Genomic DNA, 21,265 nt, shown 5'->3' with positions numbered 1-21,265 from the left:
GTCCTGCCATCCGGGGAATCAGTCTGGTGAACCTTCGCTGCACTCCCTCAATAGCAAGCAAGTCCTTCCTCAGATTAGGAGAGCAAAACTGCACACAATATTCAAGACGTGGCCTCACCAAGGCCCTATACAACTGCAGTAAGACCTCCCTGCTCCTATACTCAAATCCCCTCGCTATGAAGGCCAGCATGCCATTTGCTTTCGTTGCTGCCTGCTGAACCTGCATGCCTACCTTCAATGACTGATGTACCGTAACACCCAGGTCTCATTGCACCTACCCTTTTACTAATCTGCCACCATTCAGATAATAATCAGCCTTCCTGTTTTTGCCACCAAAGTGGGTAACCTCACACTTATCCACATTATACTGCATCTGTCGTGTATTTGTCCATTCACTTAACGTGTCCATGTCCTCCTGCAGCCTTCTAGCAGCCTCCTCACAGCTCACACTGCCACCCAGCTGATTGTCATCTGCAAACTTGGAGATATTATATTCAATTCCTTCGTCTAAATCATTAATGTATATTGTAAATAGCTGGGGTCCTAGCACTGACCCCTGCAGTACCCCACTAGTAACCGCCTGCCATTCTGAAAAGGACCCGTTTATTCCTACTCTTTGCTTCCTGTCTGCCAACCAGTTCTCTATCCACGTCAGTACATTACCCCCAATACCATGTGCCTTAATTTTGCACACTAATCTCCTGTGTGGGACCTTGTCAAAAGCCTTTTGAAAGTCCAAATACAACACATCCACTGGTTCTCCCTTATCCACTCTACTAGTTACACCCTCAAAAAACTCCAGAAGATTTGTCAAGCATGATTTCCCTTTCATAAATCCATGCTGACTTGGACCGATCCTGTCACTGCTTTCCAAATGCGCTGCTATTCCATCTTTAATAATTGATTCCAGCATTTTCCCCACCACCGATGTCAGGCTGTTTTCTCTCTCCCTCCTGTTTTTAAAAAGTGGGGTTACGTTCGCTACCGTCCAATCCATAGGAACTGAACCAGAATCCATGGAATGTTGGAAAATGACCACCAATGCATCTACTATTTCTAGGGCCACTTCCTTAAGTACTCTGGGATGCAGACTATCAGGCCCTGGGGATCTATCGGCCTTCAGTCCCTTCAGTTTCCCTAACACCATTTCCTGATTAATAAGGATTTCCCCCTTCTCACTAGATCCTCGGTCCCCTAATAATTTCAGGAGGTTATTCGTGTCTTCCTTCCTTAGTGAAGACAGAACCAAAGTATTTGTTCAATTGGTCTGCCATTTCCTTGTTCCCCATTCTGAATTCACCTGATTCTGACTGCAAGGGACGTACATTAATCTTCACTAATCTTGTTCTCTTCACATATCTATAGAAGCCTGTCAGTTTTTATGTTCCCTGCAAGCTTACTCTCATACTCTATTTTCCACCTCCTAATTAAACTCTTTGTCCTCCTCTGCTGAATTCTAAATTTCTCCCAGTCCTCAGGTTTGCTGCTTTTTCTGGCCAATTTATACGCCTCTTCCTTGGATTTAACACTATCCTTAATTTCCCTTGTTAGCCACGGTTGAGCCACCTTCCCTTTTTTATTCTTACGCCACACAGGGATGTACAATTGTTGTAGTTCATCCATGTGATCTTTAAATGTCTGCCATTGCCTATCCATCGTCAACCCTTTAAGTATCATTCTCCAGTCTATCCTAGCCAATTCACGTCTCATACCTTCGAAGTTTCCTTTCTTTAAGTTCAGGACCCTAGTCTCTGAATTCACTGTGTCACTCTCCATCTTAATGAAGAATTCTACCATATTATGGTCAGTCCTCCCCAAGGGGCCCCGCACGACCAGATTGCTAATTAATCCTCTCTCGTTACACAGGACCCAGTCTAGGATGGCCTGCTCTCCAGTTGGTTCCTCAACATATTGGTCCAGAAAACCATCCCTTATATACACCGGAAATCCTCCTCCACAGTATTGCTACCAGATTGGTTAGCCCAATCAATATGTAGATTAAAGTCACCCACGATAACTGCTGTACCCTTATTGCACCCGTCCCTAATTTCCTGTTTGATGCCATCCCCAACCGACTTATTACTGTTTGGTGGTCTTTACACAACTCCCACTAACATTTTCTGCCCTTTGGTGAATCTACTCATATAGATTCCACATCATCCACACTAATGTCCTTCCTTACTATTGTATTAATCTCCTCTTTAACCAGTAACACTACCCCACCTCCTTTTTCTTCCTGTCTATCTTTCTTGAATATTTAATATCTCTGGATGTTGAGTTCCCAGCCTTGGTCACCTTGGAGCCATGTCTCCATAATCCCAATTACATATCCGTTAACAGCTATCTGCACAGTCAATTCATCCCACCTTATTACGAATGCTCCTCGCATTGAGACTCAGAACCTTCAGTCTTGTTTTTTTAACACTCGTTGTCCTGTTAGAATTATGTTTTAATGTGGCCCTTTTTGATTTTTGCCCTTGATTTCTCTGCCCTCCACTCGTTTTTCTCCTTCCTACCTTTTGCTTCTGCCCCCTTTTTACTTCCCTCTGCCTCCCTGCATAGATTCCCATCCCTCTGCCATTTTAGTTTAAACCCTCCCCAAAAGTAGTCGCAGACACACTGCCTAGGACATCGGTTTCGGTCCTGCCCAGGTGCAGACCGTTCGGTTTGTAATGATCCCACCTCCCCCAGAACCGGTTCCAATGTCCCAGGAATTTGAATTCCTCCCCCTTGCACCATTCCTCAAGCCACGTATTCATCTGAGCTATCCTGCAATTCCTACTCTGACTAGCACGTGGCACTGGTAGCAATCCTGAGATTACTATTTTTAATTTAACTCCTAGCTCCCTAAATTCAGCTTGTAGGACCTCATCCCATTTTTTACCTATATCGTTGGTATCTATATGTACCATGACAGCTGGCTGTTCACCCTCCCCCTCCAGAATGCGCTGCAGCTGCTCCAAGACATCCTTGACTCTTGCATCAGGGAGGCAACGTACCATCCAGGAATCTCGTTTGCGGCCGCAGAAACTCCGATCTATTCCCCTTACAATAGAATCCCCTATCAGTCTAGCTCTCCCACTCTTTTTCCTGCCCTCCTGTGCAGCAGAGCCACCCCTGGTGCCATGGACTTGGCTGCTGCTGCCTTCCCCTGATGAGCCCTCGCCTCCAGCATTACCCAAGGTGGTGTATCGGTTTTGGAGGGAGATGACCGCAGGGGACCCTTGCACTACCTTCCTTCCACTGCACTGCCTGATGGTCATCCAGTCCCTATCTAGCTGTGTAACCTTTACCTGCGGTGTGACCAACTCACTAAATGTGCTGTTCAAGACATTCTCAACATCGCGGATGCTCCAGAGTGCGTCCATGCACAGCTCCAGTGCCGCAATGCGGTCTGTCAGGAGCGTCCCTGACTTCCCACATAGCACAGGAGGAGCATGACATGGGTCTGGGCTCTCCTGCCATGACTTAATCCTTAAATTAATTTAATTTGGCAACAATGCCAAGGGTTTCCTGCTTATAAGAAAAGAAAGAGATAAAATACTCACCAATCCACCAGCCAATCACTTACCCGCTTGGCTGTGACATCACACTTCGATTTCTTTTTACTTCTTTCTTTTACTTTCGGCCTCAATCTCCCAGCATGTGTTGCTCCTCCGACTCCCCGCGCCCTTTATCAGGGCCTCGAGCCCTTGAGATTAGTGGGCCAGGCAGAGCAATAAACAAACAATCAGGGAGGGTGAGGCTTCCAACTTACCAGAGCAGGGTTTCTGAATATGACTTATAACCCTTCATTCCCTTCAGTAAAAATTTCTCAAGCTGGATTCTCAAGACTGTTATCTTCCCATGTCCAGTTTCTCTATGCCATCTTGGCTCTTGTCCCTTTTCTCTTTCTTCCAGCTCATTCTCAGCAGCAAATGCCTTCTCCAGCAGAAACCTCAGGAGCACACTCCTCCAAGAGGAGACATCACCATGCACTCTATCCCTCCCAATCACCAGCTCAGACAATGGCACCATGCATTGGGTTAGATGGGTCTGTCTGCATGTGGTGAAACATCAAGCACAAGTAAACAGGTACTGGTGGCAAGGGCAGCCCAGGAACGAGCTTGCTAGGGGAGGGGGGGGATCAGGTGCTGTCCCAGCTCTGCTGAGCAAGAGATATATGAGGACTTCAGGGGCCCAGCCACAAAAAGAAAACTGATGGCCTCATACACGCAGTTGAACCAGAGATCGGAAGGCCCATCAAGGAGTTTCCGCACTATGGCTGAGAAAGTGGAGGATTCTGCTTCTAGGCTCTGTTGTGTCATCTCGCTCGCCTCAGCACTGTGCAGTCTACCCAGGAGAGTGTCGTCACCTCCAGGGACACAGAAGCAGAGCCTAGACAAGGAGTCATTGTCACCAGCATTTGCGGCTTTGGTAGAAGCTGAAACGACTGCCATACAGACACTGTCTCCACCTTGGAAAGATTGGAGGACAAAATATATAGGGACATGAAGGAGTCCCTATATACTGCAGTCTGCTCTCCTGTAGTTCAGTGGAAGTGCTGAGTCTCGGCCCTACAGGAATGTCACTGACACGATGTGAGCACTATGTGTGGCCCTTTCTCTGCTCCTTCGCCATTCCATCAAAATAGCCACCATGGTGCCAGGAATTAAGCTGGGCCAGGCTACACCTGAAAAAGCCGGGGTGCAGTAGCCTGCTGCCAAGCCCTCACAGGCTTGAGCACTGAGAGGTCACTGGCCACAAGCATCAGGAGAGTCCACACATGAAGAATAGCACCTTCAATCAGCTGTGCTGACGCCATTCGAGAAGCACCTCATAGGAGTAGTAAAACTTCTTTTAAGAAAACTTCTAACGTGGTTTAATAGCAGCTTCTGCGTCTGCATTGTCAGAATGTCATTGATATAGAAGTTGTCCAAATGGCTTGAATGTTCTTTATGGCAGGATGAAGGATATAACAAAGACTTACTATAGAGAGGTTGGGTGTACAATTTGAGGGCAGGGGAATGAGGTCACTGGAATCACTGAGCAATTAGCTCATCCCTCACATTTCTTGCTGCAGGGTACTGAGGTGGCCCTCCATCAGCTGCTTCCTCAGCTTCCGCCGGTCTATCTCGTTCAATGAGGACTACTGCCTCCTCCAAATGCAGGCCTCTGTAAAGCAAGGTTGTGTAGTATTCAGTATACCACAACGATGCGGGAAGCTTTTGTGGGGTGTATTGAAGCAAGCCCCCAGACCTGTTGAGACACCTAAACCTCTGCTTCAGCATCCTAATGGTGTTCTCAGTAATGACCCTGGTGGTCCCCTGGCCTTGATTATACTTGTATCCTCAGGCATGATGAGGAAGTGGAGGGGGTTATTAGCCATGCCTGTAGGAGATATCCCTTCTCCCCCAGCAGTAATCTTGCCACGTTCCTGGGTGTGTTAATAGGGAGAGTCATCGAAATGAAAGCTAAATTAGTGACTAAATCAGTACTCATCGCATCAGTAGTGGTGTTTCCACCCTAGCATCAATCAGAAATGTCTACAGTTTAATAATCTGTCACTTTTCTCTTCTCTCCCCCCAACCTCCTCCCCTCCCAAAAGCATAATTTCTTTGATGGGGTGCAGTTCTACAGGCTTTAACCAATCTCCATACCTCATCCAAGTGTCCATTATTCCTGTGTGAGCCTTGAACTGAATCCTCACTGGCTATCGGACATGGCAAAAGTCATAGCCTACCCCATTTATGTCCTCATTTAATGGACACACACACACGCGCACACCTTCAGAAGGTGTATCTGGATTATGATTAGCAACAAGAACCCCGACCAATTTTTCCCAACCTAGCAGAGGCCAATAGTAACAATTCTACCACCCGAGATTAGCTAAACAGGGATCAAACCAGGAGTCCTTCCTGGTTTACATATCACAGCCACTGACTGGATAAACTTGCTGGACTATTGGGGGAAACCAGATTTAACAAGTACCAAAAGCTCCATATATAGCATGCTGGCAGTAACAGGCTGCAGTTACTGCTCAAGCATGAAAGCAGCAGTTTCTGTAGAATAGAATCTTAATTTACCACTGGCAGCAAGTTAAAGGCACGCAATTGGAAACTAGATATTATTCAAATCATTTACCTCAATTTGTCCCTTGGTATCTGTTAATATCTCTTACTGAATGCAAATAAATGTGACATCATATGATGCTGATTGTAACCAAGCAAATCTGGGAAGTTCGCAGAAAAAATACAATTCAACGCTATTATAATGAGTATTTCATAGAATTATTTTCACACATAACTTTACAGAGTTCCCATAGGTGGATCTTGCCTGATACAATACAGAAGTTGTTCCTTTCTAATAACGTGCTTGTAGTTTAGGTTACCAATTACCCCAGTTGTAATTACCTTTTGATTGGAATAAACAGGCCTGTAATTTCCTGTAAGGTTTTTGGTTACTATGGAGCAAGAGTGGAATCTCACTGCTTTTTCTGAAGAAATTCACGCTTAACTGATTTACTCCGGTTTTACACTAAAACATCATGACGTGTAAATTGCCTTGATCATTTGCACTGCTTCCAAGATACATCTGTCAAAACCTTCTGCCACTCCACCCCCATGTAATGTAAAAGAAGACCAGCTCACGTCAGTTTCCTGGATTTACCCAAATAATGTGCTGGCGTAGATCTACGCCCAAAGAATTAGGTGTAGCATGTCACCCGATATCGGCAAAAGTGAGATTTCTGGAGTTTGATAGCGATTTTCTTTGCCTTGAATTTGTACATTTCTTTTACTGAGACTTGCACAATACTTAATCAAAGTGCTGTCGGTATCAATGCACCCGAAATTTTTTGGATACCCGCGCACACCCCCAATGCATTTATAAGGACGACGCAGCTGGAATGGCTTTCACAATAGGCATACCCCCATTCGTTATGACAGTGGAATGCTGGCCTTTATTACTGCCTTCCTGATTACTTGCTGTACCTGCATAAGGAGCGGCGTGCGGCCCAGGGTGCAGCGTGGAAGCCCCGACCTGCGAAAAACTATCAGCGGCAGGCCGGGGCCATAAAAGGAATGGCGTGTGGCCCAGGGAGCAGCGTGGAGGCATGCCACTACAAGGTCCAGCGCAGGTGGGCGACAGCAGCAAAGAGTGATGTCAGCAAGGTCCAAGTCAGTAATTGGAGCATGAGCAGATGCAGCAGGAGCGGCGAGTGACAGTGGAGGGATGTGATCGGGGCGCAGGGGAGGCGTGAGTTCAGGGCCAGGGAGCAGAGCAGGTCTCCAGTTGTCTTGGGTAATCCTTGCCACTGGACCAAGACCTAGCTCTGTCAAGCCCGTGCGGTGGCTGGTGTGCAGCGGCCACCACACCCTAAAAAAATCCACGCACAGGCAGCTTCCACCCTTCATTTTGTAGTTCGGGTTCTTCATTTGAAACACCTGGGAACTCATCCTTTTTCTTGTCGTGGAAGCAAGTCATACTCGTTTCAAGGGACTGCCAATGATGATGATGAGAATAATGGAAGAGGCCGAGAGATTGAGGCACCATGGCAGAAGGTATGGACAGAGTGATATCCTCAGCACAGTAACGTAATAGCTGCAAAATTCATCGGAGCTGCTCCTGCTCCACTGATGTTACTTCACTGGAAGAGTGACAGAAACACAGTTTCCAGCCAATATCGCTCAAAAGTGAAACTACATCAGCTAAGGATGTTAACCTTAGCAGGTAATTCTCAATAATTCAATAGCTTCTTCACACCAGTGCTGGAAGTTGCCAAATTGACACCCTAGTCAAGGTGTGTAAATTAATCTTTTGTTACTGGACATAGCAAAAGGACCAATTGCATTTAGAAATGAGCGGCTAAACCAGAAATAAGTTCCTCTACAGTAGGCCAGGTGGTAAAATGTCAAGGCTCTCAACTAAACAACTGCGAGTTCAAATCCAGATTTAACTGCGATTCACACTTCCTTCCACTCATTATACAGGTTTTGGTTGTTCTTGCTAAACCACTAAATGATGCAACACTTCAGCTGTGAAGCACCAGACTGCTCTATTTCACACTCCACCCAGATAAGTTTCTGGGTTTTACAAAAATAAAGTCCACTAAACAGCAATGCAAATTCCAGTAAATCTATATTTTTTTTGAGGGGAATGCACAATTTTAAAACTAGTATCTACAATTGTAACAAAAATAGACAAAAATTGGTGGTATTGCATTTGCGCAGTTAGCACGCACCAAAACCCAAATGAGGCATCCAAAAACAGGAATTCGGCCCATCATTAACATATGCAAGTAGCCCGACGCCTGTCTAGGCAGCAGTCAGGGACAACCCAATACAGGCTCAGATAATTCAAGGCATCCTTGGGGTGCAGGGTGTAGAGCTGCAAAATTGGCACCTTTTGCCCTTGTTTTCCACTCAGAAATTAGGCACAATTCAGGCTGAGTTTCCCTGTTCCCCCCCATTCAACCCGCAGAACTGCTCAGAAAAAGGCTGGGACCCCAGTGGCGCCAGGTGACAACTTTAGTTGGGAAATCCTCAAGTCTTGTAAGAGGTGCATCCTCCACCCACCTTTTACAAGACCAGCCATGCAAGAGGTAGCAGGGAGGGGCAGGGATTCCCGATAGAGTGTTTCCACTTTCCCAGCCCACAAGGGAATTGGCACAAGACTTGGCCAGTATGGCAGGTCAGATAAAGCATACCAGCCTACAGATGGGTGGAGGTGGGCTCCATCTCCAGGGATCCAGGTTAGGCAAGTCATTTTAGTATTCGGGCCTTCACACAAAGATTTGTGGAGGATCTGCTGGCCCCATATAAATGAAGTGCTCTCCTAAGAGGACAACGTTAGAGGGCATCTGGCATGCACAATCCCCCAGTGTAACTGCAGGAATCGAGGCCCGTGTATTTTTGGTAATTGGCACTCACTGGAGGTCTAATCTAGATCTCTAATTTAGTCCATTCTGTTATTTTTTTTTTTACCATTAAATTTTGAGCTACATATAATTATTTCCCCCCTTTACCTGTTTTGTTTACACTTAAGCTACCTCTGGAATCTTTAAATAAAAATAAATGTTTTAATTTCTGTATGAAATGCATATTTCAGAGAAGACCTGTGATCGTAGGATTGCACATTTCTTATAGCTGAACTAGGAATGATCAATGTTAAGTTGTGTTACTGAGTTACCGAGCCATATAGTTAGCATATTCACAAACCTTAGCATGTCCAGGGTCGGTATAGCTTCCCAGCATGCATCTACCATATTAGTCTTCCTTTACTACAAATCCTAAAATATTGTACCAGGTCCTTTATTCCAGTAGACGAATCTACTCAATCATTAAATTCTGAAATCAATACTAAAGCAAAAGTCAATTTCCAGGCCCACATGAGAACAAGCACCCTGGGACATTTAACTACGTTAAAGGCGCTAAATAAATGCCAGTTGTTTTAGTCAACACCTGTAGTAGAACCTATGGCCTTAGGATGCATTTGCAGTACAACTGTCTCATTGGTTGTATGCATTCCTGGAGGTTTCACAAGTTAAACCCCCACCTCCTACCATTCTGACCAGTCAAACAGCCCTTTCTTCCCCTCCATCTCTAATATTTTGCTGATAATTGAGAGTAGACTGATGGGGTGGTCGTTGGATGGACTGGAATTGTCCTGCTTTTTGTGGACAGGGCATACTTTGAAAACTGTAGTTTAAAAAGAGACCCTAAACACTTGGACAGTCAGGATTTGCCAATAATAATAATAGACTTCAATTCATGTCTGGGTTTTTCTGGTTGCTGCACTTAAGTGATATTGAAATAAGCAGAAGAAACAGAGCACACCAGAAATATTTTCCTTGCATCTTGTGTTGTATACCAGGGGTTCTCAACATTTTTGCTCGAGGCCCCCCCTCCCGTGTTATAAAATTTCCACAGACCCTCTGTAACACAACACAAGTATTTTTTCCTCGTATAAAAATTAGTTATACAATTAAACATATATATTTATTACTTTTGTTTTACTTACTTAATGTGTCTAGAAGATTGATAGCATAATCTCCAGTGCCGTACTGAAGGAGTGTCGCATTGAGACAGGTTGGAAACTAGAGGTAAGAAGTGAATGGCAAACTTTTGTGTCCTGCCAATGGGATGAAGGAGGTGTTTAAAAAAAAAAGCCTTCCTTAATATGCACCGTTAGACACACTGGCATCATAAAATTAAAAAGAGATGTTCCTCTTTACAGATACTCAGTTTGGTGGATTTCAATGCAGTGTTGCTTAGGGCCAGATTCCTAAGGTAGCAGGCAATTCAGGAAACAATCTTGATATAATGCATCAGTGTTGGATCATTCAACAAGTTCTTTCATGAGTGTGAAAGAATCCCACAATGCTTGTGATATTTAGAGTTAAAATTTTGAATGAGCAAAACTACCTCTAATAATATATATATATATATAATATTCGTGAAAACCCAACCATATTAACCCCACCCTTTCTAATCGATAACTGGCAATTAGATGCAATTTTATTTTTCTACTTCCATCAAGTCAGAGACAAACGAACACAGCATATGGCTTGAACCAGGCACTAAACCTGGCACCCATGGGAGGGAGTGAGTGGAAAGAGGAAGCTCTCCTTTGGTGACTCTATTGTTACTGCCGGTTATTTATTATTCACTGGCTGCTGCTCCTTACCGAATGAATTGAGGAAATTCGCTATCTTTTTGATGCTGTTGGTGATAACCTCAATATATTTCCGGTTGGCCCAGTCCTGGTGCATCTCTCTCCACACTTGATCGCCCTGCTCCGCTATGTCTGAAGCACAACCACATCCCAACCTGTAATGGCTGCGCTGACTAGCTTTGCAATGCCCGTCCAAAGCACCAAATAAAGTGAACACCCAGATTGGCCACATCTACCCAGCAGTGCGAGTCAGGCAAAGATTATTGGTCAGGAGGGCAGTGGATTGAGACGACAGATGAAACGAGAGTTTCTATTGGTTATTTTTGACAGACTCCTTGAAATCTTCTCGCGGACGCCCGGTTGACAACCCCTGCTGTATACTACAGGGCATCTCCTCAAAGATACAAGCGCTCATTGTTAAAATGCTCTTCTGAAGGAAAGAAAAAATGCATCTAGAGCCAACATAATTTTGCATTGTCTACAGGATGAGATTTTGGGCATTGCCTACCATCTACATATTTCTGTAGAGATTTTCCTTCTTACTCAAATGGCAAGCTACACATAGCTTCACATGTGCAGTCCTGATTCTTAAAAGTTGTGAAAAGCCAGGATTCCCGGAAAAGTATTCTTGAGTGGTTAGTTGTTTGGGAATTGGTGGAGCAAGATGAATGAACAACAATATTAATGACCACATAGATACAGGTAGACATTGAGGACTGGGCATGCTAGTATAATGCCTTAAAAGTGCCTGTAAGGAACCTATGGCAAAGAACTATTTGGCTGTCATACTGACATAGCTATAATGCAGTTGCTGTTCCTTGCAGTCATTGACATATGGCTAAAATCACAGAGGACAGCTCTAAGACAGAGCTGACAGAAACAGCACTGCTCTGTCAAGACTAAATACTTGCTTCCTTGTGTATAAATACTCTGGAAAGGATAATTGTTTCTCTATTTCAACCTCTTACTTCAAAAACATCAATAACCAATGCACTAAACACCACTGAAGTCACAAAGGCAGTGAGAATCTGAACTGCAATTTCTAATCTGCCTCAATTTTTAAAAATTCATTCTCAGGATGTGAGAATCACTGACAAGACCAGCATTTATTGGCCATCCCTAATTTCCCCTGAGAAGATGGTGGTAGACCTTCTTCTTGAACCTCTGCAGTCCATGTGATGAAGGTGCTCCCACAGTGCTGTTGGGTAGGCAGTCCCAGGATTTTGACCCAGCAACCTCAGAGTACAAGATAATTTCTGGCTTACTCCAGTCAAAAATTACCTTTTAATAATTGACCCTATTCTTATTTCAGTTAGAGATATATTTGGGTTTAACAATGGATGGAAAATATACAGTGATAATTACTATTGGTACAGTATTCTGGTATTAACAATGGTAACACACCAGAACACAAGACAAATCTACAATAACATTACCTTGAAATTTTATTTTAAAATGGTGGGGATAACATTTTAAAAGTTTCAAAAAAACGTAATCTTCAAGAATTGTTTGATCCAAGGAAAAGTGAAGAAAATATTAATACTGCAATAGCTTAACTTAAATGTAATAATTGTAGCGATTGTGGTGCAGTTAAGGTGACAGAGGAATCAAGTAGTTGTACAAATGCTATAATTCATAAGAACAATTGAGCTGTTCCTGAAAACCCCAAATATTGAATTGAAATGCATTATTGTTCTTTAAACTATACATTATATTGTAAAATCAAAGGGGGAGGAGAGCAAAATATTAGCAGCATCTCCATATTCAAGAGACAGTATGAAGCAAAATGCTTGAACAATATTTTTAAAAGAGCAATAAAGACCTGAAAGTATATGTACCCTGTACAGTATTATACATTCTCCCAAATAGATAACCAGAACACATACTACATCATTTAGACTGTATAACAGTTACTGGACTGCAGTGTTCAGTTGTCCTGCAGAAATTCTTTGTATTAAGTGCATATTGGCCCAGAATTTGCAGTTGTAATGACTGTGAAACTTTCAGTGTTCGCATCATTACTGTGTAAAACTGACAGCTACTTCTGGTGTCTACACATGCACAATTAAACACGGAAATCAGTGATATCCTGCTCCTCCACAGGGTGTGGAGTCTTTGAAGATGCAATCAACATGGAATCAGTGATTTGACATGAACTTATTAAACTTTTTACGCACTATTCTCACTGTAAAAACCATTGAAAACGTTAAGCCTTGTTGAATAAGATGTAATTGAGTTTTTAATGACACACCAAGTTATAATTACTGCTGAACAACCTCTATGGCCCTGAAAATCTAATTTTAGAAGTGTGGAGTGTCATTCCCTCTATTCCATGAAAAAATTCTATCGATTTTAAATATTAAAGTCTGTTTATGACATTTCAGTTTCTACCTTAATGCCATGTGTATGTCCCAATCTTTATTTCACGCTCTGTAAAATGATTCAAAAGTGAATGATAATCAATGATTTTTACTTCCTGGTTTCCTGTGTGAGGATTCTTCAATCTGATTAGCTGCTCCGCCGATTTGAAACTTCACTGTTCCTGGCCGCCAGTGACTCCCTATAGATGGCGCCAGATTGAAACAGACGACGAAATAGAGGAATCAACACCACAGATCCCACTACATCTTTGTGGGCAGCTTTTTTTGTTGAGGTCAGCGGTGAGCACTGTCCCTTCGCTGCTGACCGCAAAATCCAGACCAATAATTTAAAATAAAAATCTATAATACAACAACATGTATTATCCTTTCTCATTTATTTTATATCGCTGTTCTTGTAAGTGCTTGGAGAGACTGAACAAACTTTTCTGGATAAACCGATTAGGACAGGTAACATTAAGTCAGAACTGACTTACTGGCCCCAGAAAATATTTATTGCCCTAACTTACACTATATACACAATCAAAGTACACAGTGAGGCAGAGTAGTTCATACATTAATTAAAAAAATAAGCTGCTAGTGAATCAGGCCTCCGTAACTTATTTGCAGTCTTACCCTTCTTTTCATCCCAGTGAAACAAGTTTGGACATCCTCTATATCCCGAACTGGTGTTCTTTCCACAATTCCAAAACTATCCAATTCATTTCAAAACATAAATAACTTTTTAAAAAGCAACTGAATTCAAACCCAAGTATCTAAACCAAGCTGAAACTGTCTCAGCCCAGCATAGAGAAACAGGAAAAATGTGTTAATTCAATATCAAATTGACATTCAGTACTTCGTGCAGTATAATGAGTACCAACCAAGTTGATCTTTTTTAACTGACTGAAACTAAAGTTGGAAATGTGGATTTTCCCAAAGCAGAGCTCTGTCCTAGCTCGAAGACTTCATTTTGGAGTCAGGCAGTGTAAAGGTGGTGCTGTCAGGCTGGAATCGGTTCTGTAGCTACTGGCCTGAGGTCGGTGATGTAATGGGTCACTCAGAAGAATCTCGCTGTCAATGGGCACGGAGAGCTCATCAACCCCACCCCCGCCGCCCCTCTTCAAATTCCAGAGTGGATCAATGCCTGCCAGAACTGACCCTCACTCACAACATAGCAAACACTGTGTGATTAGAACCATTCGAAACAGGAAGAAGCCTTGCAAACTTTTCCGAAATTAACATTTGGTCTACGCGACTAGACTAGTTTTTCAAAGCACTAAATTGAAAGTACATTCAACTTGCACAAAGCAGCCTTTGAAAATGCAATTCAGAGTGAAGTTAGGTCATGGGTCGCTGTTTGTCGGGAAAACTTCACCTTGCACCGCAAAGTGGTTTAGTGTTTCACTCTGAGTCTGTCTCGGTTTCCTCTCGATTTTTTGCCGAAACTTTGCAGGCAGCTGAATAGTGAAAGCGAGGGTTCCCGCAGTGGGAGAAGAGCTTCTCTTACCTGCGCCTCCTTACCACCAGACTCCTCACAAGTACAAGAACTACAGCTGCAAGGATCAGACCGACGACCAGCGACATTTCTGTTGCGGATTTCCGAGCGTGACAGCAGGAGCTGTCTGCTTGCCTCAGAGTCCTTCTTCCTCTTCAACTTTAGAAAGAGTCGCTGACTATCTAAACCTCGCGCATGCTCCCTGCTAAATCAAAGCCAAGACTGGTCCGGAGGGAGGCTGGTGCAAAGAGAGGTGCCCTGGGCTTGGCACAAAATAACACGTGACATTCTGAGACTGGTGCCAACAAGACGGTTATTGGTATGAAGGAGACGAGAATTTTGAGACTCCGGGGCATCCTGAGATTGATACAGAGGACTGGGATATAAGTACATAAGAATTAGGAGCAGGAGCAGGCATACGGCCACTCAAACCGCCTTAGCCATTCAATAAGATCAAAGCTGATCTTCTACCTCAACTCCACTAACTAACTAATAGAAAGCAGAGAGTTGGGTTGGCAAACAATAACTAGTGGGGTGCCGCAGGGATCGGTGCTGGGGCCTCAACTACTTACAATCTATATTAATGACTTGGATGAAGAAACCAAGTGTAATGTAGCCAAGTTTGTTGCCGATGGGTGGGAAAGCAAATTGTGAGGAAGACACAAAAAATCTACAAAGGGATATAGACAGGCTAAGTGAGTGGGCAAAAATTTGGCAGATGGAGTATAATGTGGGAAAATGTAACGTTATCCACTTTGGCAGAAATAATAGAAAAGCAAATTATAATTTAAATGGAGAAAAATTGTAAAGTGCTGTATTACAGAGGGACCTGGGGGTCCTTGTGCATGAAACACAAAAAGTTAGTATGCAGGTACAGCAATTAATCAGGAAGGAAAATGGACTGTTTGCCTTTATTGCAAGGGGGATAGAATATAAAAAGAGAAGTCCTGCTACAACTGTACAGTATATTGGGGAGGCCACACCTGGAGAACTGTGTGCAGTTTTGGTCTCCTTATTTAAGGAAGGATATACTTGCATTGGAGGTTGTTCAGAGAAGTTTCACTAGGTTGATTCCGGAGATGAGAGGGTTGACTTATGAGGATAGTTTGAGTAGGTTTTCCTATACACATGGAAGTTCAGAAGAATGAGAGATGATCTTATTGAAACTAATAAGATAATGAGGGGGCTTGACAAGGTGGATGCAGAGAGGAAATTTACACTCCTAGGGGAAACTAACACTAGGGTATATAGTCTTAGAATAAGGGGTTGCCCATTTAAAACTGAGATGAGGAAAAATTTCTTCTCTCAGCGGTGTGTAAATCTGTGGCATTCTCTGCCCCAGAGAGCTATGGAGGCTGGGTCTTTGAATATATTTTAAGGCGGAGATAGACAGGTTTTTGCGTAATAAGGGAATAAAGGGTTATGGGGAGCGGGCAGGGAAGTGGAGCTGTGTCCATGATCAGATCAGCCAATGGCAGAGTAGGCTCGAGGGGCCAAATAGCCTACTCCTGCTCCTGTTCTTATGTTCCCACCCTATTCACCAAATCACTTGATTCCCTTAGTATCCAAAAAATCTATCGATCTCTGTCTTGAATATACTCAATGACCGAGCATCCACAGTTCTCTGGGGTAGAGAATTCCAAAGATTCACCACCCTCTGAGTGAAGACATTTCTTCTCATCTCAGTCCTAAATGACTGACCCCTTTATACTTAGACTATGACCCCTAGTTTTAGACTCCCCAGCCAAGGGAAATAGTCTCAGCATCTACCCTGTCAAGCCCTCTTAAGAATTTTATAGGTTTCAATGAGAAACAGAAAATTAGGGACACGTGCAATAAGGGTACAGCAGTTATCATGGGTGAATTTAACCTACATATTGGTTAGGCTAGCCAAACTGGTAGCAATACTGTGGAGGAGGATTTCCTGGAGTGTATAAGGAATGGTTTTCTAGACCAATATGTCGAGGAACCAACGAGAGAGCAGGCCATCTTAGACCGGGTCTTGTATAACGAGAGAGGATTAATTAGCAATCTAATCGTGCGGGGCCCCTTGGGGAAGAGTGACCATAATATGGTAGAATTCTTCATTCAGATGGAGAGCGACACGTTAATTCAGAGACTAGGGTCCTGAACTTAAAGAAAGGAAACTTCGATGGTATGAGACGTGATTTGGCTAGGATAGACTGGCAAAGCTTACTTAAAGGGTTGACGGTGGATAGGCAATGGCAGACATTTAAAGATCACATGGATGAATTACAACTATTGTACATCCCTGTCTGGCGTAAAAATAAAACAGGAAAGGTGGCTCAACTGTGGTTAACAAGGGAAATTAGGGATAGAGTTAAATCCAAGGAAAAGGCATATTAATTGGCCAGAAAAAGCAGCAAACCTGAGGACTGGGAGAAATTTAGAATTCAGCAGAGGGTTTAATTCATTAAGGGTTTAATTAGGAGGGGGAAAATAGATTATGAGAGTAAGCTTGCAGTGAACATAAAAACTGACTGCAAAAGCTTCTATAGATATATGAAGAGAAAAAGATTAGTGAAGACTAATGTAGGCCCCTGGCAGTCAGAATCAAGTGAATTAATAATGGGGAGCAAGGAAATGGCAGACCAATTGAACAAATATTTTGGTTATGTCTTCACTAAGGAAGATACGAATAACCTCCCGAAAATACTAGGGGACCGAGGGTCTAGCGGGAAGGAGGAACTGAGGGAAATCCTTATTAGTAAGGAAATGGTGTTAGGGGAACGGATGGGACTGAAAGCCGATAAATCCCCAGGGCCTGATAGTCTGCATCCCAGAGTACTTAAGGAAGTGGCCCTAGAAATAGTAGATGCATTGGTGGTCATTTTCCAAAATTCCATGGACTCTGGATCAGTTCCTTTGAATTGGAGGGTAGCTAATGTAACCCCACTTTTTAAAAAAGGAGGGAGAGAGAAAACAGGGAATTATAGACCGTTTAGCCTGACATTGGTAGTGGGGAAAATGCTGGAATCAATAATTAAAGATGTAACAGTAGCGCATTTGGAAAGCAGTGACAGGATCGGTCCAAGTCAGCATGGATTTACGAAAGGGAAATCATGCTTGACAAATCTTCTGGAGTTTTTTGAGGGTGTAACGAGTAGAGTGGATAAGAGAGAACCAGTGGATGTGGTGTATTTGGACTTTCAAAAGACTTTTGACAAGGTCCCACACGAGATTAGTGTGCAAAATTAAAGCACATGGTATTGGGGATAATGTATTGACGCAGATAGAGAACTGGTTGGCAGACAGGAAGCAGAGAGTCGGGATAAATGGATCTTTTTCAGAATGGCAGGCAGTGACTAGTGGGGTGCCGCAAGGTTCAGTGCTGGGACCCCAGTTATTTACAATATACAATAATGATTTAGATAAAGGAATTGAATGTAATATCTCCAAATTTGCAGATAGCACTAAGCTTGGTGGCAGTGTGAGCTGTGAGGAGGATACTAAGAGGCTGCAGGGTGACTTGCACAGATTAGGTGAATGGGCAAATGCATGGCAGATGCAGTATAATGTGGATAAATGTGAGGTTATCCACTTTGGTGGCAAAAACACGAAGGCAGATTATTATCTGAATGATGACAGATTAGTAAAAGAGGAGGTGCAAAGATACCTGGGTATCATGGTACATCAGTCACTGAAGGTAGACATGCAGGTACAGCAGGCAGTAAAGAAAGCAAATGGCATGCTGGCTTTCATAGCATGAGGATTTGAGTATAGGAGCAGGGAGGTCTTACTACATTTGTACAGGGCCTTGGTGAGACCACACCTTGAGTATTGTGTGCCGTTTTGTTCTCCTAAACTGAGGAAAGACATTCTTGCTATTGAGGGAGTGCAGCGAAGGTTCACCAGACTAATTCCCGGGATGGCAGGACTGACATATGAAGAAAGACTGGATCGGCTAGGCTTATACTCAGTGGAATTTAGAAGAATGAGAGGGGATCTCATAGAAACATATAAAATTATGAAGGAACTGGACAGGTTAGATGCAGGAAGAATGTTCCCGATGCTGGGTAAGTCCAGAACCAGATCTCACAGTCTAAGGCTAAGGGGTAAGCCATATAAGACCGAGATGAGGAGAAACTTTTTCACCCAGAGAGTGGTGAACCTGTGGAATTCTCTACCACAGAAAGTTGTGGCGTCTAGTTCGTTGGATATATTCAAAAGGGAGTTAGATGTGGCCCTTACGGCTAAGGGGATTAGTGGGTATGGAGAGAAAGTGGGAGTGGGGTACTGAAGTTGCATGATCAGCCATAATCATATTGATCTGTTTAAAAAAGGGGGCAGACAAAAGGCAGGTAACTATAGGCCGGTTAGTTTAACATCGATAGTGGGGAAAATGCTTGAAGCTATCATTAAGGAAGAAATAGTGGGACATCTAGATAGGAATAGTACAATCAAGCAGACGCAACATGGATTCATGAAGGGGAAATCATGTTTAACTAATTTACTGGAATTCTTTGAGGATGTAACGAGCATGGTGGATAGAGGTGTACCGATGGATGTGGTGTATTTAGATTTCCAAAAGGCATTCGATAAGGTGCCACACAAAAGGTTACTGCAGAAGATAAACATAGAAACATAGAAACATAGAAAATAGGTGCAGGAGTAGGCCATTCAGCCCTTCTAGCCTGCACCGCCATTCAATGAGTTCATGGCTGAACATGCAACTTCAGTACCCCATTCCTGCTTTCTCACCATACCCCTTGATTCCCCTAGTAGTAAGGACTTCATCTAACTCCTTTTTGAATATATTTAGTGAATTGGCCTCAAGAACTTTCTGTGGTAGAGAATTCCACAGGTTCACCACTCTCTGGGTGAAGAAATTCCTCCTCATCTCGGTCCTAAATGGTTTCCCCCTTATCCTTAGACTGTGTCCCCTGGTTCTGGACTTCCCCAACATTGGGAACATTCTTCCTGCATCTAACCTGTCCAACCCCGTCAGAATTTTAAACGTTTCTATGAGGTCCCCTCTCATTCTTCTGAACTCCAGTGAATACAAGCCCAATTGATCCAGTCTTTCTTGATAGGTCAGTCCCGCCATCCCGGAAATCAGTCTGGTGAACCTTCGCTGCACTCTCTAAATAGCAAGAATGTCCTTCCTCAGGTTAGGAGACCAAAACTGTACACAATACTGTCTGACAACCAGTTCTCAATCCATGTCAACACACTACCCCCAATCCCATGTGCTCTAACTTTGCACATCAATCTCTTGTGTGGGACCTTGTCGAACGCCTTCTGAAAGTCCAAATATACCACCTCAACTGGTTCTCCCTTGTCCACTCTACTGGAAACATCCTCAAAAAATTCCAGAAGATTTGTCAAGCACGATTTGGCCTCACCACGGCCCTGTACAATTGTAGCAACACCTCCCTGCCCCTGTACTCAAATCCCCTCGCTATGAAGGCCAACATGCCATTTGCTTTCTTAACCGCCTGCTGTACCTGCATGCCAACCTTCAATGACTGATGTACCATGACACCCAGGTCTCGCTGCACCTCCCCTTTTCCTAATCTGTCACCATTCAGATAATGGTCTGTCTCTCTGGTTTTACCACCAAAGTGGATAACCTCACATTTATCCACATTATACTTCATCTGCCATGCATTTGCCCACTCACCTAACCTATTCAAGTCGCTCTGCAGCCTCATAGCATCCTCCTCGCAGCTCACACTGCCACCCAACTTAGTGTCATCCGCAAATTTGGAGATACTACATTTAATCCCCTCGTCTAAATCATTAATGTACAGTGTAAACAGCTGGGGCCCCAGCACAGAACCTTGCGGTACCCCACTAGTCACTGCCTGCCATTCTGAAAAGTCCCCATTTACTCCTACTCTTTGCTTCCTGTCTGACAACCAGTTCTCAATCCATGTCAGCACACTACCCCCAATCCCATGTGCTCTAACTTTGCACATCAATCTCTTGTGTGGGACCTTGTCGAACGCCTTCTGAAAGTCCAAATATACCACATCAACTGGTTCTCCCTTGTCCACTCTACTGGAAACATCCTCAAAAAATTCCAGAAGATTTGTCAAGCATGATTTCCCTTTCACAAATCCATGCTGACTTGGACCTATCATGTCACCTCTTTCCAAATGCACTGCTATGACATCCTTAATAATTGATTCCATCATTTTACACACTATCGATGTCAGGCTGACCGGTCTATAATTCCCTGTTTTCTCTCTCCCTCCTTTTTTAAAAAGTGGGGTTACATTGGCTACCCTCCACTCCATAGGAACTGATCCAGAGTCAATGGAATGTTGGAAAATGACTGTCAATGCATCCACTATTTCCAAGGCCACCTCCTTAAGTACTCTGGGATGCAGTCCATCAGGTCCTGGGGATTTATCGGCCTTCAATCCCATCAATTTCCCCAACACAATTTCCCGACTAATAAAGATTTCCCTCAGTTCCTCCTCCTTACTAGACCCTCCGAACCCTTTTATATCCGGAAGGTTGTTTGTGTCCTCCTCAGTGAATACCGAACCAAAGTACTTGTTCAATTGGTCCGCCATTTCTTTGTTCCCCGTTATGACTTCCCCTGATTCTGACTGCAGGGGACCTACGTTTGTCTTTACTAACCTTTTTCTCTTTACATATCTATAGAAACTTTTGCAATCCTTCTTAATGTTCCCTGCAAGCTTCTTCTCGTACTCCATTTTCCCTGCCCTAATCAAACCCTTTGTCCTCCTCTGCTGAGTTCTAAATTTCTCCCAGTCCCCGGGTT

At 43.5% G+C, this 21,265-nt stretch overlaps 1 protein-coding gene across 1 annotated transcript in view; it reads right to left on the bottom strand.

Annotated features, from left to right (window-relative positions):
- cyp7b1 (cytochrome P450, family 7, subfamily B, polypeptide 1) overlaps positions 1-14,697 on the bottom strand; it is a 275,831-nt gene extending 261,134 nt beyond the window's left edge. The window contains exon 1 of the mRNA XM_070891825.1: positions 14,521-14,697. Within this exon, the coding sequence (XP_070747926.1) occupies positions 14,521-14,597 (77 nt within the window). The 5' untranslated portion in view covers positions 14,598-14,697. The remainder of the gene's footprint in view (positions 1-14,520) is intronic.
- Between the last annotated feature and the right edge of the window lie 6,568 nt (positions 14,698-21,265).

This window comes from Pristiophorus japonicus, chromosome 1, assembly GCF_044704955.1.
Source record: "Pristiophorus japonicus isolate sPriJap1 chromosome 1, sPriJap1.hap1, whole genome shotgun sequence".
NCBI classification, from domain to species: domain Eukaryota; kingdom Metazoa; phylum Chordata; class Chondrichthyes; family Pristiophoridae; genus Pristiophorus; species Pristiophorus japonicus.
This window is presented reverse-complemented; position numbering and strand designations above follow the sequence as displayed.